We start from the raw sequence: 17,738 nt of genomic DNA on the forward strand, positions 1-17,738 counted from the left end.
GGAGCCCTGGTGCTGCAATGGTTAAGAGCTCAGCTGCTATCTAAAAGGCTGGCAGTTTGAATCTGCCAGCCACTCCTTTGAAACCCTATAGGGCAGTTCTACTCTGTCCTATAGGGTCACTATGAATCGGAACAGACTCGATGGCACATAACAACAAACACCTAAGCATAAACAAAGGGAAAACTACTCTGAAGAGAGGGATTAAAAGGGTTCTGGGTAATGCAGCCTTGTGCTAGATAAGCTACACGAGGCCCTTCTCAACCGGCTGAACAGCATTATTCAGAAACAACTTCCAATAATGCTGATACTGCTACTAATTATTATTACTGTCATTATTTTAATATCATTTATTGAGCTTTTATTCTGTCATGAACCATATAAAGCAGTTTATATAATAATAGCTTGCTTAATTTTCACAAGAACTCCATGAGGCAGGTATTATGTTTTCATGTTCATAATTATGGTTAGCAAATGGCAGAGATGAAATTCAAACATTGGCAAGTCTAACTCTAAGAACTGTGCTCTAAATTTAGAAAACTCTTGGAATAACATTCAGACAGAGCAAGGGAGTCTTGAAAACATGGAAGAGATAGTCTTACCTGCTTCACTTTTGCTGGCTGCAGCTCACTTTGAACGATGGAGCCGAATACATGGTCTTTCCCTTCACAGGCATGGATCAGCTCGGGAAGGCACTCAATGGGGCCGTGGTAACCAGCACATGGGCCCTTAATAACTGGCTTCCATTTCCTAAGAAATCACATTAATATCAGTATAAATACTTCTTTCACACTACAAATGAGATTTTCTGACAATGATGGTTTATATACTTAGAACTGTATATAGCTAGTTTTTTAAAAATTGAGATTACTACGTAACTTTTTAAAGGCCATTATTGTACATTTTAAAAATCAGCCAGCATTCTCTAAGATATCAACCGAATGCAGTACTGCTGTCACTACATAAAATGTGTAACTCGTGTGTGAGCTCAGTAAATACTTAGGGTTCACAGACAGTGGATGTTACCTACAGGAAGGCACTAATGTGCACTAATGCTTCCACATGGATAAAGTACTGATCTGGAACTCTGACATGTTTTTTATGGACTCAGGCAAATGGGTTCAATATGATTACTTGAATAAAGTTTTAATTATAAACTATTGGGAATATAAAAGTACATTTTGGGAATCTCTGAGACTTTTATCACAAGTAGTATCAGATGTAGGTCATCTAAATCTTACTATTTCTTGCTTTTGGAGCAAGAAGAAAAATATACCAACATAGTACTATTAAGGTGACAGCAAAGAACTGGATGAAATCTCATAGGTCCCAAGCAGCTTCCATAACAGACCTGCATGCTGTGTGGGGTAGTACCCTTACATGCCTGCTTTACTGCTGAAACCCAACTCCCATAACTTTTAGTTCATACTGGAAGGGTTTTTGAAACTGAGCTGCAGAAATGCATGAAGTATCTGTCTTTCTCCCCCATGTTACCTGCTACTCATGTGACTCACTCTCTGAATGTGCCTTTCAGTTTTCAGGGACATCCTATGGTAGGGACTTGAGCACCATGATGACAAAATGCCCTGAAGCCCAGGACACTTGAGTCAAATCATGGGGCTTTCCTAAGGAGACCTCATGTGTGCCTGCAGTTCTTATTGGCGCCTGTACCTAGATGCCTCAGATGATTGCCATTCCTTCTCCAGCTGACAAGAGGTAGAGGCTGCATGATGGCAAACTATAGCAGATTGTTTTGCTTGTCTACATGACTGTGAACCAACATTTTGGCTGCAAAACATCTCTCAATTGGTGTGAAACACTAGTGTAAAAGAAACATTTTCATTTAAACATTGCTAACCTTGTTTGTATTATGTACTGTTCTTTTCCTTGCCAAATTATTTGCAGCCATGTCTATGGGACCTAAGGGTTAAATGATGTGATGCTAACATAAACTCTTCTTTTAAGCACAGTTTATCCTGTAAGATGCTAGTATATTCAACTACCCAGTTTTAGACATTTTGCATAGGCACAATTTATTTTGACAATGGATTTCAAATTCCCCAAATTTATTTTGCAGTCACAGAAATAGGTAATTTATTTTGCTTTAGACCACAAAGAACTTTAATAACATCTCCTTAGATGAAGGCTGATTATTATAAAGGAAAGAACACAGTTAAAATAGAAACTTATCCAATGTTGCTAATGGAAAATAATTTAGAGTGGAGGAGGTTAAAATAAATTGTGGTTCAGCTTGGAATAGATGATCAAATTCCAAGTAAGAATGTGATGTCACTAGGCCACGTCTCCCTCTGGGAAATGGGTATTCTCTCTGTAAAGAATCAACATTCTAGGACACAATATGAAATTCAAGTGACCACACACATTAAAAAAAAAAAAGGATTTTTTGAAACGACAAACCAATTACATTCTATTTAAAAACACTTACCTGAAAAGGTGAAGATGATGCTGCTCTATGTTTGGTACTGTAAGAAGAGAAGAATCTTTTAACCACCGACCCTGGACAACCATCTGAACCAGACTGGTGATATTCAGGGCAGTCACCAGCCAGCCCTGGTTGGCAGCCACATCCAGCATTGCCTGAATGGGAAAAATACATACGTTACAAGAATACCATGGCATTTTCCCGCTCCATTAGGAATCTGATGCTAGCCTTAACAAAAAACAAACAATAAAATCACTATTAGTATAAATAAATAATTACTATTAGTCAAAACAGAAGCCAGAAAATAAACTATAGTTTGTATTTGGAGGGAACCTCCCACAGCATTCACTGCACATTACTTCCCAGAAAGGGCCAGATACTAAGCTTCCTTTAGGGCAGCAAAGATAGCCAGATAATAACAGTATCCAGAAATAAAGAGAAAAACTCAGTGTTCTTTGAGAGCAAATACTTATGTAATTCACTGTATCAAGAGCATTAGCAGCTGCATTTAAAGAGTAAGGCTCACATAGCCTTTTTCAAATATAAAATCAATAATGTAAGAACATACATGATTTTCTTGCCCAAAATTTATTTCTCCCAAAGAGCAGGCTAAAGATAGAGCCCTGGTTTTCAATGAAAACAACATACCACACACTAGCAATCGGGTAACTGCCAGTGATACGTGTGGAATGACGAGAAGCTATTCATATTAGTCTATACATTTAATCCAATGTTTTATGGACAAACAAAAGGCTGCACTTGCTTAAGGCAAAACTAAACAGTGAAATCTTATTTAAACAAAGGACAAGTTTACACAGGCAAAGCTATTTCAATGAAATTAGACAGATTCTGGGAGAATGCTGATTTAAAAACAAGTTAATATCATGATACTTAGGCAGCTACTTTACACAGTTTTAGGAGTGTACTCTCTTGTTTCAGGAAATGAAAGGAGATTAGATGTACCTAGTAAAACCTCAAAATGATACTTTAATAGTAAAGATTTCACTGACACTAAAATATTTCTAAAGTGTTGAACAAAATCTATTAGTAGATTTTCAGAAATAATTTTTAAGGTATATTGTTTAGTAAAATTAATTTGCTACAGTACTTAATACTATTGAGGCAGATACATTTTCCTTCCAATCTCTGCATTTCCTATATTCTGTGTTCTTTAATTTACAAACGGGAAAATAGTTTTAAAAATCTTAAACATCTGTCCAAACTAATTTACGGTATCTTTATTATACATTACAGGGAGATGGATCATGATGGATATGATGGAATGGTCAAACTGGTCTTTAGCATCCATGGGTCTGCTACTTATACATCATAAAGACTGACTGTCTGTATAATAGAAATAAAACTACCACTGCTGTCAAGTTGATTCTGACTCATTGCAACCCTGTAGGACAGAGTAGAACTGCCCTATAGGGTTTCCAAAGGGCAGTTCGTGGATTCGAACTGCTGACTTTTTGGTTATCAGCTGAGCTCTTAACCACTGTGCCTCCGGGGCTCAAAAATAGATATATTTTATATATATATATGTGTATAGCTGTACACATGTGCATGTTTATAAATTTAGGGTAAATCCACTTATATTCTTCCTATTTCCCTGCAGAGCTGATTAGAACACTTTGCCTTTCTTTGGAATATATGAGACAAGCATGTCATGATGAACACTACTCACAGATTAAAAAAAAAAAAAAAATTAGTTGACAGGTCACAACTCTTAAGTCCTGCTAAGGGAAGTGAAAAGGAAAAGAGAAATGAATAATTTACCTAATGCAGTATCATGAGGATGCTAGAACTTGTAATGTGGAGTAACTACAGAGATTTTACTTGTGATTTTACATTACAACTTGATTGGAAATAAACTCCAGACCCAAAACTCACATATTAGAAGAGCTGGAGGGATGCACCATATGTTTTAACTTTGAAGTTTTCATGATGAAGTTAAAAGATTTAATAAAATTTATGAGTTCTCCTAATTTCTTTCACATTTTTCATTGTATTGTCCAGATGTAAAAATGTAAAAAATCATGCAAAGTAACTACTTGCATGAAGTAAATGCAAAGCCATGTCATAAACTGAAAACTACTATTTATGTTGCTCTTTAACACTGAAAAAAGAGTCTAGGATGGTAAAAAGTTTTGGAACTGCCCAAATGTGGTGAACCAAATGTTGTTACACGTCTTTTTGCTCAACCACTCCCTAGTCAGTCCCGTTCTCTCTGCCCCCACTGCCACTGCCTTACTGTAGGCCCTCATGGTCTCCCAGTTGGAATACTATAATTACCTCCTTCAGTCTCACTGTCATCTAACTTTTCTCCAGTCCGTACTTTACATTTTCACTAAAGTAAATTAAAAAAAATGTAAAATGGATCATGTCATTTTTCTGCTTAAATTTCTTCAATGGCTTTACACTTTCAGCTTTTAACTTTTAGAAGATAAAAGCTAAAACTTCTCTGCATGACAGTCAAAACCCTATGATCTATCTGGTTCTTGCTTATCTCTCTGGTCATCTTCCCCTGTGTACTTTAAGTATAAAAAAAAAAAAAAAACCCAAACCTGTTGCTATTGAGTCAATTCCTACTCATAGCAACCCTATAGGACTTCCTAGAGACGCCCCATCGGGTTTCCAAGGAGCAGCTGGTGGATTTGAACTGCCCACCTTTTGGTTAGCAGCTGAGCTCTTAACAACTGCGCCACTGTAAGTATAGCAATACTAAATTACTGGTATTTTCCCACGTTTACCTGTGCTCTCAAAGTTTTTATCTTTATAAATACTGTTCCCTTTACCTTGTCCACCTGGAAAATTCCTACTCATCTTTCAAGTGTAGTACTAATGCTACTTTTTCTTTGAAGACTCCTGATTCTTCTACATGGATGTAGGTATTTCTTTTCCTATGCTCCTGGTGCTGTCGACATATGCCATCATTATCCTATTGTGATTCTTTGTTTACACATCTGTCTGTTAAACTATAAGCTCCTTGACAGCAAGAATCTGAAATCATTCTTTGCAACTCCAGCCCTAGCTAGTGGACTCAAGAAAGATCTGTTCTATGAAAGAGTACTGGTAAAAATCTAATTACAATGATTGTAACAACATTCTGCCTAAGTTAGTGCACATCTATCAAAGGCAGTATGAGTAGGAGTAAGAACACAAACTTTGATGTCAGATAGACATAAGTCTGAACCCTAATTTTGTCTCATATACTATGGGTAAATTTAGGGAAATAACTGAGCTTTGGTTTCTCATTTATAGAAAGGATTCTCATTTATACCCACCTTAGAGGGGAGCTCTAAAGGTAAAATGAGACAACATACTATGTAAGGTACCTAAGTTTACTGGCCAGAAAACAGTAGATACTCAATAAACAGATGCCTGAAGTTTTTCTATGATGAGATGAAAAGAACACCCTAAAACAACCTATCCTTTCAAAGAGGAACTTTCATTGGCCCTTTTGCTGTCATTCCAGCACTGGGTATTACAGGGCTTTGAGGGGCAGGGCATGAAGGTTGAGAGCTGATGTATGGGATGGACAGACTTGTTCATCAGGGGGGTGTGCAGTTAAAAGGAAGCCAGGGGACAAGACCAAAGATAGACCCTGTAGCTCAGCCCAAACTAGAGGACGTGGGCATGGTTCTGAGTTCAAGTGGGCAAGCCATGTTACTGTTCAGAGGTCCATATCTAACAAGGACTAAGGCCAAGGGATACCCAATCCAGGTAAATGGGCTTCAGAATCCTGGTAGCTTGCACTGACATATCTGTGTAAGACTGATCATAGGATGTGTTCCCTGTGTGTCACAATCTTTCAGAGCAGTCTTCCTGGTAGATAAGAATTAATAGGTATATGCTCCTCCTCAAGGTGAGGCTGAGTTTGGTAAGAGCTGGAGATCACAGATGAGTTTCCCTTGTCATCTCAGAGTCCTTTACAGAGTTCTGATACTCAACAACAAAAGGTTGTTTTGGTACACTGAGGAGAAATAATCCTGGACATTCTACAGCAGCTTAGCATCAACATTAAGCAAATATTTAACCTCTCTAACCTTTTAACCATTTCCACTTGGCAAACTGCCTACCAGCCAAAGCTAGGATGATTCTGAGTGAAGGTGAAAATGGATGGGGGCTGACTCTGTGCATCAGATTTTCCTCTACTAAATTGGAATCAATTTGAATCGATTGCCAATTCATAATTCTGTGTCATCTCCAGCCATGGCAAAATGGAAATGTGATTTCTAACACTGTATTCATTTATAAAATTATACTACAACTAAAATCTTATTATAATTAACAGAAATGGTGGGGCTTTCATTTATTGAGAAGTGGGTAGGAGAGCAGGTGCTAAGTTTGGTCTTGGACACATTGTAAATGAGATGACAGCAGGTAATCAGATGAGAAGTTTAGGTGAAAACAAGCTACAGAGAGAGCTTGCACTGTGCACTTAGAAATCCTGGGCACAAAGGGGATAGCAAAAACTAGAAGAGAATGTGATCCCAGGGTATGGAGAGAATGATTATTGAATGAAAAATGGAAAAGAGAATCTAGAGCAGAAAAGAGACATGGAAGGAGATGGAGAGGTTACTGTCTGACATCAGGTAGGCAATGCAGCTCTAGATGCCAGAAGAGAGTTCCCCATAGGAGACGGCAAAGAAGATAAGGACTGTGATAAATTACTTAGACTTACTATTAGGAGGTTTAGGCCTTCAAGAGAGCACATTCAGTAGAATAATAGGGGCATAGCCTCGATTAATTTATCATTCAACAAACATTTCCTGGGATGTTACATATCAGTCTAGGAATGATGGGGTCGGTAGGAAGAAAAGAGGGGCAGGAGGCACAGATGGCTCTTTCAAGAGGTTTAGAAATGAAGGGAAGTAGAAAATAGAGAAGTCTGAGGGGTTAGCCGAGTCAAGAGATTTGAGATGTAGCTTGCCTGAAGATGGAAGAAGAACCCAAAAAACACAGAAAAGAAGTAGAATGGCTATAAGGTTGGCCACAACTTTGGACAGGAGAAGATGAACATGTCTACTTCAGATGGGAGTCAAGAAAGAGATGGGGTGATGGTATAGACATTCTGAAGTGGAAAAGAGGAAAACTGAATGGAGCCTGTTGAATGTTGTTGATGTCAGCAGTGTGGAAGGTAAGGTCATCCAAACAGAGGGAAGGGCTGGTGGGGAAACAGGGAATTTGGGATAGATAAGAGAACCAAAATACGACCTTGAGTATATCCCACCTCAATTTAGAGACCATCTCAAGAATAGATTTGAACAAAGACCAGGTGAGTTGTGGGATGACACTGAGGACATCATACATGAAGAAAGCAAAAGGTCATTAAAAAGATAAGAGAGAAAGAAAAGACCAAAATGGATATCAGAATAGACTCTGAAACTTGCTCTTGAAAGTAGAGTAGCTAAAGCAAATGGAAGAAATGATGAAGTAAAAGATTTCAAAGGGTGGCTCAAGAAGCAAAGTTAAGTATTATAATGAAATGTGCAAAGACCTGGAGTTAGAAAACCAAAAGGAAAGAACGTGCTCAACATTTCTCAAGCTGAAATAACTAAAGAAAAAATTTCAAGCCTCACGTTGTAATTTTGAAGGGTTCTATGGGCAAAATATTGAACGACCCAGGAAGCATTAAAAGGAGATGGAAGGAATACACAGAGTCAATGTACCAAAACGAATTGGCCATTGTTCAACAATTTCAGGAGGTAGCATATGATCAGAAACCAATGGTCCTGAAGGAAGAGGTCCAAGCTGCACTGAAGAAGGCACTGGTGGAAAAATAAGGCTCCAGAAATTGACAGAATACCAACTGAGATGTTTCAACAAACAGATGCAGCACTGGAAGACAGCTACCTGGCCAACCGACAGAAAGAGATCCATATTTGTGCCCATTGCAAAGAAAGGTGATCCAAATGAAGTCAGAATTATTGAACAATATCATTAATATCACACGCAAGTAAAATTTAGCTGAAGATCATTCAAAAGTAGTTGCAGCAGTACATCAACAGGGAACTGCCAGAAATTCAAGCTAGATTCAGAAGAGGATGTGGAATGACGGATATCATTGTTGATGTCAGATGGATCATGGCTGAAAGCAGAGAATATGAGAAAGATGTTTACTTGTGTTTTATTGACTATGCAAAGGCATTTGACCGTGTGGATCATAACAAATTATGGATAACATTGCAAAGAATGAGAATTCCAGAACACTTAATTCTGCTCATGTGGAACCTGTATATAGGCCAAGAGGCAATCGTTTGAACAGAACAAGGGGATACTGTGTGGTTTAAAGTCAGAAAAAGTGTGCATCAGGGTTGTATTTTTTCACCGTACTTATTCAATCTGTATGTTAAGCAAATAATCCAAGAAGCTGGACTATATGAAGAAGAATGTGGCATCAGGATTGAAGGAAGACTCATTAACAACCTGCAATATGCAGATGACACAACCTTATTTGCTGTAAGCGAAGAGGACTTGAAGCACTTAATTGATGAAGACAAAAGACTACAGCCTTCAGTATGGATTACACCTCAACATAAAGAAAACAAAAATCCTCACAACTGGGCCAATAAACAATGTCATGATAAATGGAGAAAATATTGAAGTTGTCAAGGATTTCCTTTTAATTGGATCCACAATCAATGCCCACGGAAGCAGCAGTCAAGAAATCAAACAGCGTATTGCCTTGGGCAAATTGGCTGCAAAAGACCTCTTTAAAGTGTTCAAAAGCAAAGATGCCACTTTGAGGACTAAGTAGCACCTGACCCAAACCATAGTATTTTCAATTGCCTCATATGCATGTGAAAGCTGGACCTGAATAAGGAAGACCAAACAAAAACTGATGCCTTTGAATTATGGTGTTGGCGAAAAATACTGAATATACCATGGACTTTCAGGAGAACAAACAAATCTGCCTTGGAAGAACAGCCAGAATACTCCTTAGAAGGAAGGATGGTGAACTTCGTCTCACATACTTTGGACATGTTATTGGGTGGGGACCAGTCCCTGGAAAAGAACATCATGCTTGGTAAAGTAGAGGGTCAACGAAAAAGAGGAAGACCTCAATAAGATGCACTGACAGTGTCTGAAACAATGGTCTCCAACACAGCATCAATTGTGAGGATGGTGCAGGACTGGGCAGTGTTCCGTTCTGTTGTACACAGTGTCACTATGAGTCCAAACCAACTTTAGGGCACCTAACAACAATATGAGCACACTCAGTCCCCCTCTCAGCACCTTCAAGCTTCTTTCTTCAATGACCGTGTGTGTGAGATTGTCAGTGACCAGCTGCAGCCCTTCTTTTTACCCCAGCTCTTGAAACTTCATCTCCCTCTGACCCCAGTAGGATTCTTTCTCTATATAATTTATTCCATGCTTAGTATATGCTGCCTTCTATTTTGATTTATGCTTTCTGGCTCCTAACCTCAAGAATATTACAGTTCACCTGTAAAGACAGAAAGTGAACTTTCTGACAATAAAATAATATGATGTAAGTGTGTTAGCATCTGATTAAAGCTTTCAGAAGACAGACACAAGCATTAGAAAGCACTTTATCTAATTCCTGAATTTTTCAGATGAGTGAAAAATTAAGTGATTTGCCCAAGGTCTTACAATTAATTTATAGGCACAAGACTCTAAACTGTCAGGCCAAGTGCCTTTCTAGTATACCACACCACCTTCAAACCAGTATCAAGTGTTCATGAATTATACTTTTGTTTATACTTCATCCAAACTTACAGTTAGCTTTAAACATTCTGTCCTTCTGTCTTGTCAGGAAATCTTTGGATAGTCTCTTTTTGCCTAGTAATTACATTCATTATAGAATCTCCCAATCTGATGAAGGACCCCATTCAAATCCCATTCACTCTGCACCTCATCCTGAACTTTAAAGACAGTATACTTATACTGGTGAAAGGCAAGCCCTTTGAGTCACGCTCCTTAAAATTAGAATCCCACCTATAACCATTTACCAGAGTTATGTGGCCTGAGGAATGTTTCTTTACCTCTGGAGCCACAGTGTCTTCCTCTGTAAAACGGGTTTAAATTCAATAACTTGCATAATATGGTTAGCAGAGTATTTGACAAATAGTACCCACTTAACAAACATCCACTATAATCACAATTATTTCAATAATGCCCTTGACAATATCTTAGATACCCTCATCTTTTTGTTACTTTCTAGATCTCATGTGCAGATAATCCCCACCCTCCTGTTCCTGCATCTGCTCCAAGGCTGTTCATTTGAACTACAGAAGGTCAGCTATACTGATCGGGCTGTCTACAAATCCCTGCTTTTGTGAGCTTAGCTGCACTCTAAGGGTTGGCTGTTTTTCACTACAGCCTTTGTTGACGCCCATAAAATTCTCCACAATGGATGGTTGTGCCAAACCTTCTCTCATTAGTTGTTGTTAGGTGTTGTCGTGTCAAATCGGTTCCAACTCATAGCAGCCCTATGTACAACAGAATGAAACAATGCCTGGTCCTGTGCCATCGTCACAATCACTGCTATGCTTGAGCTCAGTGTTGCAGCCACTATGTCAGTCCATTTCATTGAGGGTTTTCCTCTTCTTCCTCCCTCTATCTTACTGACCATGATCTCCCTTCCTCCAGGGACTAGTCCCTGCTGGTAACATGTCCAAAGTACGTGAGATGAAGTCTCACCATCCTTGCTTCCAAGGAGCACTCTGGCTGTATTTCTTTCAAGACAGACTTGTCCGTTCTTGTGGCAGTCCATGGTACACTCACTATTCTTTGCCAACACCATAATTCGAAGGCATCAATTCTTCTTCGGTCTTCCTTATTCATGGTCCAGCTTTTACATGCTTTATGAGGCAATTGAAAATACGTGGCTTGTCAGGTGCACCTTAGTCCTCAAAGTGATATTCGCTTTTGAACACTTTAAAGAGGTCTTTTGCAGCACATCTGTCCAATGCAATACGTTGTTTGATTTGACAGCTGCTTCCGTGGGCATTGATTATGGATCAGAGTAAAATGAAATCCTTGACAACTTCAATATTTTCTCCACTTATCATGATGTTGTGTATTGGTCTAGTTGTGAGGATTTTTGTTTTTTTCTTTTCATGTTGAGGTGTAATCCATACTGAAGGCTGTAGTCTTTGATCTTCATCAGTAAGTGCTTCAAGTCCTCTTCACTTTCAGCAAGCAAGGTTGTGTGATCTGCACAATGCAGGATGTTAATGAGTCTTCCTCCAATCCTGATGTCATGTTCTTTATAGTCCAGCTTCTCGAATTGTTTGCCCAGCATACAGACTGAATAAGTACAGTGAAAGAATACAACCCTGATGCACACTTTTCCTGACTTTGAACCACGTAGTATCCCTTGCTCTGTTCGAACGACTGCCTCTTGGTCTACGTACAGGTTCGTCATGAGCACAATTAAGTGTTCTGGAATTCCCATTCTTTGCAATGTTATCCATAATTTGTTATGATCCACACACTGACCTAGGCCATGTTTAAAAGAGAAATCACATCAGCCAGCGTACATAAAGAGGTATAGTTATATGGAAAAAATAAGACCTAGCTCTAAGGTTCATTATTAAAATTTTTTCTCTAAAATTGAAACTTCAGTTTAAGAGGTCTGTGAATTTAGTCCTTAGAGTGTCTTCAAGGCTCTGTGGCTGTAGGGTGTACACATGCAGTTGGACAGGTGATGCTCAGCACTGGCCTTTCTACCCACCTCTTGGCATCCTATGGACTTGTACCCTTTCTTCTACCTCCCTTTATCCTTTCTCCTCCTCTGTGAAAATTTTCTCCCTTTTCCAATTATTTCCAAATAGTCATCCTGATATGTTAGTGATAGGGTAGAGACTAGAGCAACTACATGCAAATAAGATAATGACAAAGGTTGAAACGACTAGACAATGTTGCTCCTACTGTTCAAATTCAATGATATAAAGGCAATAAACTGCCAAGAGTTTAAGAAAAAGAGATCTATTTAGTCCAGAATGCATACAAAGATTTTCATTAATTTATACAAATCAAGGTGTTATTTATGGAATGTCATGAGAATGCAAAACACTACAGAAAGGTCATCAAAAAACAAGGAAAGCCTAAGAAACTGTCACAGCTTAAAGTCTGAGTTAACATGATGACTAAATGTGGGATTCTTGAAAAGAAAAAAGTTCATTACGTAAAAATTAACAAATTCTGAATAAGTATGGACTAATAATAACCTATCAATATAGGCTCATTAATTGTGACAAATGTACCACACATAAGACGTTAATCACAGAGGAAACTTGGTATATGGGAACCTTCTGTACTATTTTTGTAACTTTTATATAAATCAAACTATTCTAAAATAAAAAGTTTATTTAAAAAAGAACCCTATGTAAATTCATCTTAGGCAGCTTGTTAAAACATTAGCTGTTAGATATCTGCTAGAAAATACACTATTTAGTTCAAGAGCTCCCAGAAGTTTTACAATGACGGAAAAACCTGAAAAAAGCTTTCTTGACAGAAAGGCACACTCCTTTAAAGGTTCAGGTCAGTTTGCAAGCAATGACGCAATATTTTGTTGATAATTAAAATGCTGTAAGTACACTTATAAGAATCTTTTTCAACAGCAACAGTTGTTCATAGGAACTTTCTGCTGAACTTTTACCCCTAGAAGGTTAGCATTCAGGAAGCTCAGCTGCTGTCTAACAAACTTAATTAATCAAAAAGTCATTTCCGAGCTGTAACTATGACTAAAAGCGCTTCAAGTGTGCTAGCAAGCCTACAAGTTAATCAAAATGCTAATGCAGTACAAATTAAAGTTGTGATTAACATTTCACAGTAGCTGCTTAAGTGAATTGATCACACAAATGGGTTAAGCATTACTCATTTCCGACAGTCCCAATCGGGAAAAGAGTTGTTATGTGGGTATAAGGAGAGGAGCTGGGAGTAAAAGGATCCTTCATAATATCATCATATCATCAATAAACTCACCAAATTGTCATACAAAAGCTTACAGGTAAAGTCACCCAGGGGGAACTAGCCTTCTAAATTGTATTATAGTCCTTGAAGGGAGATTGTCTATAAATCCACAAGAGTAAGTAAAGGTGTTTATCACCCCAAAATCCACATATTTGTGTTAGTTTTGGAAATGCTAAATGTATCAGTTTTGTGTTGTTTCAGCAGTGGGAATGGCACTTCGTTTTAGGTGTTCTGCAGTGGAGTTGAAATGTAGCTTTGATACAGGATAAAATAACTACCAAACGGGACTATGATTCTGCACCACAGTGTGGATCTTCGCATTTGAAAAAATAATTACTCAGAATTAAGTTCATTTAGAAGTATTTGCTTTTCAGTAGTCATTCGTTAACAGAACTTCATCAGGCTTCTATAGCAAGGTGTGGGCTCCTGCTAGTCTGGCCAGAAAACCAGCCCAAGTTAGACTTCATTCTGGTCTCTGTGAATTTGATGAGGTCACACTGATGTTTATGAAAAATAGACTACATGATGGTAGAAAATTCACATTTGGCAGAAAATCTTAAAAAGTTGTGAGAACCCACATATAACAACCAAAAAACAAACTAACAAAACCTGTTGCTAGCGAGTCGATTCCAACTCATAGTGATCCTAAGGGACAGAGCAGAACTGAGGCTGGTGGATTTAAACTGCCAACCTTTTGATTAGCAGCCAAGCTCTTAATCACCGTGCCTCCAGGGCCCCACACATAACAAATCCCCCTCTTAAAGACTTTCCTATGAAAAAACTAGAAAGGAGAAAGTAAAATATTTATTCATTTTATCTAGTCATGATATATTGAGATCTACTATGTGTCAAGCCTTGTGTTCAAGTCACCATAATAGTCAGTGATGTTGCAAATATACAAACAAACAAAAATCCAAACCCGTTGCTGCTGAGTCAATTCTGACCCATACAACCCTACAGGACAGAGTAGAACTGCCACACTGGGCTTCCAAGACTGTAATCTTTACAGGAGCAGACCACCACATCTTTCTCCCACGCTAGTGGGTCTGAACTGCCCACCTTTCAGTTAGCAGCCAAGTGCTTTAACCACTGTGCCACCAGGGCTCCTTATGATGTTATACATAGCTATCGATAAATATCCAGCATACCTCGGGTGATACGAAATCTTCCAAACGTACGTTCATAGTAAAAATATTCCTAGAAACATACCCATAAAACAGATATATTTAATGATCTAATTTTCATTTTATGACTCTTTAAAGACTTGGATAGTAGGAATTAACTGTTTGAATTTCAGATTGATAAATATATGTACAATCTAAGTTTGGAAGTATAAAAATTATTTACTTATAATCTACTCATCTTTTCTCAAAATAATGTGAAGATACTTTTTGAAGCCTATTATGCCATACTGTGTACTTTGAAGATAAATCTTTTTTTTTTGGTTTAATTATAAGCATTTAAGAATTTCAAAGGATTCCACTAAGAATATACAGAAGATTTTATTTACCATTTGCCACATCAAAATATTTATTACAACTATTGGATTAAGGATTTGACCAAGTACTTCTTTTGTTAAGCTCTGTGACAAACTATTTTCACTGCTATGAGTATGCATGTTATAAACCAAAACCAAACCCGCCGCCATTGAGTTGATTCTGACTCACAGTGACCCTCTAGGACAGAGTAGAATTGCCCCATAGGGTTTCCAAGGAACGGCTGGTGGATTTGAACTGCTAGCCTTTTGGTTAGCAGCAGAGCTCTTAACCACTGTGCCACTACAGCTCCATGCATGTTATAGGAAAACTAATACTGATTGGTGTTATTTGAATATAATACTCTTTTAGTTTATTAGAAGTTACAGAAGACAGAGAGGTCAATTTCTAAAAGTCACTCATTTAATTGACACTGACATTCTTCAATACACTGACTGCCAACTGAGCCTGTGCTTAGTGCTCCCATAGGTAAACACTCCTCAAAGGTTACATTAGCCTTGCTCCATGGCTCCTAACATCAACTATTCTATGCTTTTTATCTACTACAAATGTGAATGGTTTCTTATTAGAAACATACACCCCACTATAGTCGTAGTAGGAGTCCGTGGGTGGCACCAACGGTTAAGCATTAGACTACCAACCGAAAGGCTGGCATGTGAACCCACCCAAAGGGGTCTCAGAAGACAGCCCTAATGATCTGCTTCTACAAGGTCACAGCATTGAAAACTCTATGGAGCACAGTTATACTCTGTACACAGAGGGTTGCCAAGATTCTGAATCAACTTGAGGGCAACTAACCACAAGAAGTAGTCACAGTATATCTCAGTTTTAAAGAATTAGGTCAGTGAAAAATACCCATGTCGGTATATCTTCTTTCGCTTCCTTTATCCTATTCTTTCCTATTCTCACTTACTATGTATGTATATACACGCACACACACATCTTAAGTTTATCAATTAACATACTTTTAAAAATAGACTGAAGGTGAAATGTGTTTTCAGAACAGCTGCATGTTATAGGAAAATATAATACTGGTTGGTGTTATTTGAATATAGTATACTTTTAGTTTGTCAGAAGTTGTTACAGGGGTGGGGCCAAGATGGCAGAGTAGTCAGATGCTTCCTGTGGTCCCTCTTACAACAAAGACCCAAAAAAAACAAGTGAATTGATTATATATGACAATCTACGAGCCCTGAACATCAAAGACAAAGTTGAGGAATCGGACTGAGTGGCAGGGGGGGGGAGAGACAGTTCAGAAGCAGCGAGGAGTTGCCAGACCTGACCCAGTGGGAACCAGCACCCTGCAGGCTGGATTGGCTGGCATGAGTGGTGAGGTAAGCAGTGGCGCTTAGGATGCGTTTTCCACATTGGGAGAGACTAAGCAGTGGAGAGTCAGCTCAAACCTCCAGAATGGTGCTCGATTGGCAAAAGATAAGGACAAGCATCTAACCTACCTGACCTACCGCGTGTATCAAAAAAAAAAAAAAAAAAACCTCCTTTTGGGAAATACTTCTCTTCCATTTACCTGCTCCCTCCCTGCTCTGGTCCAGGGCTCCAGCCTGGGCCAGAAGTAGGACCCATAGCACGCCCTGGGCCACTCCCTCAGCTTTGGAGAGGGAATAAATTAACGAATAGAAAAAAATAATCTGCCAGCTCCCCTAAGCTGGGAACTCAGGGCAGGCACAGTCTCTTTGCCTAGGCACAGGCATAAGGGGTCCACAGACTTTGAATGCCTTTCACTCCTGTGTAGACCTGTGTGGGCCCATTTCAACAGCGTAGGCCCTCATTAGCACAGTATACCAGGGTATATACCTGAAGCCTATTTTCATCTGTATCTGCTATAAGGGAGAGTGGCAGATTTGTGACATTTGACACTGCCCTGCTCATTAAGCAGGGTCCTCACCTACCCACATCTGGGGCCTGAGGACTGGTGGCTCCACCCACTCCACTGAGCCACTCGCGACAGGATTCCAAGAATAAGTGGCGACTCCCAGTCCTTACAGCCAACAACAAAACCCACGGCTGCAAAACCCACCTACCTGTGCACTCCAGGGAACAGGGACATGCCTTCCACCCAGACACTCAGGGGCAGCAGTCAGCCCCCTGCCTGGATCAGTGCATGACCCGCTACTGCAGCCAGATACCTGTGCCTACTCCAATCACCCCTGTCCATCTAGGACGGGAGGTGACAGCCTGCACCATACCCTCAGTGACTGATGACCTGGACACCTGAGCTGAATCTACACAAGAAAAATAAATGGACTCTTGGGCTCACATACCTAGTAACAGCTCTAGCCACCTGGAGATAGGACGTGAGAGCTTCAAAGACACCAATAATCAAACTAGCTCACACAACCAGCCTATTTGGGCATATCAAAACAAAACAAAACACGAAGCTAGGACACAGTAAGGAAACATAAAACAAATATAATAACTTACTGATGGCTCAGAGACAACAGTCAACAGCAAATCACATAAAGAGGCAGACCATGATGGCTTCAGCAAGCCACCAAAACAAAGAATCAAAAAATATTCCAGAGGAAGAGAACCTCTTGGAATTACCAGAGATAGAATTCAAAAGACTAATATACAGAACAGTTCAAGAAATCAGGAAGGAGATCAGGCAAAATGCAGAACAAGCCAAGGAACGTTCTGACAAAGCAACAGGGGAATTTAAGAAGGTTATTCAAGAACATAATGACAAATTTAACAGGCTGCAAGAATCCACAGAGAGGCAGCAAACAGAAATCCAGAAGATTAACAATAAAATTTCAGAATTAGGCAACTCAATAGAAAGCCATAGGAGCAGAATTGAGGCAAAGGAAGTCAGAATTAGTGAGACTGAAAATAAAGCACTT

General features: G+C 39.0%; 1 protein-coding gene across 5 annotated transcripts in view; it reads right to left on the reverse strand.

The window, feature by feature from the left end:
* Positions 1-17,738, reverse strand: part of ASCC3 (activating signal cointegrator 1 complex subunit 3) — a 414,547-nt gene that overhangs the window by 7,555 nt on the left and 389,254 nt on the right. For all 5 annotated transcript variants that reach the window (XM_004372420.3, XM_023727600.1, XM_023727601.1 and 2 more), the window contains 2 exons: positions 2,444-2,595; positions 600-747 (listed from right to left, as the gene is read on the reverse strand). In XM_004372420.3, coding sequence (XP_004372477.2) covers positions 600-747; positions 2,444-2,595 — 300 coding nt within the window. The remainder of the gene's footprint in view (positions 1-599; positions 748-2,443; positions 2,596-17,738) is intronic.

The sequence above is a fragment of the Trichechus manatus genome, unplaced genomic scaffold (genome assembly GCF_000243295.1).
Source record: "Trichechus manatus latirostris isolate Lorelei unplaced genomic scaffold, TriManLat1.0 scaffold00017, whole genome shotgun sequence".
Lineage (NCBI taxonomy): Eukaryota > Metazoa > Chordata > Mammalia > Sirenia > Trichechidae > Trichechus > Trichechus manatus.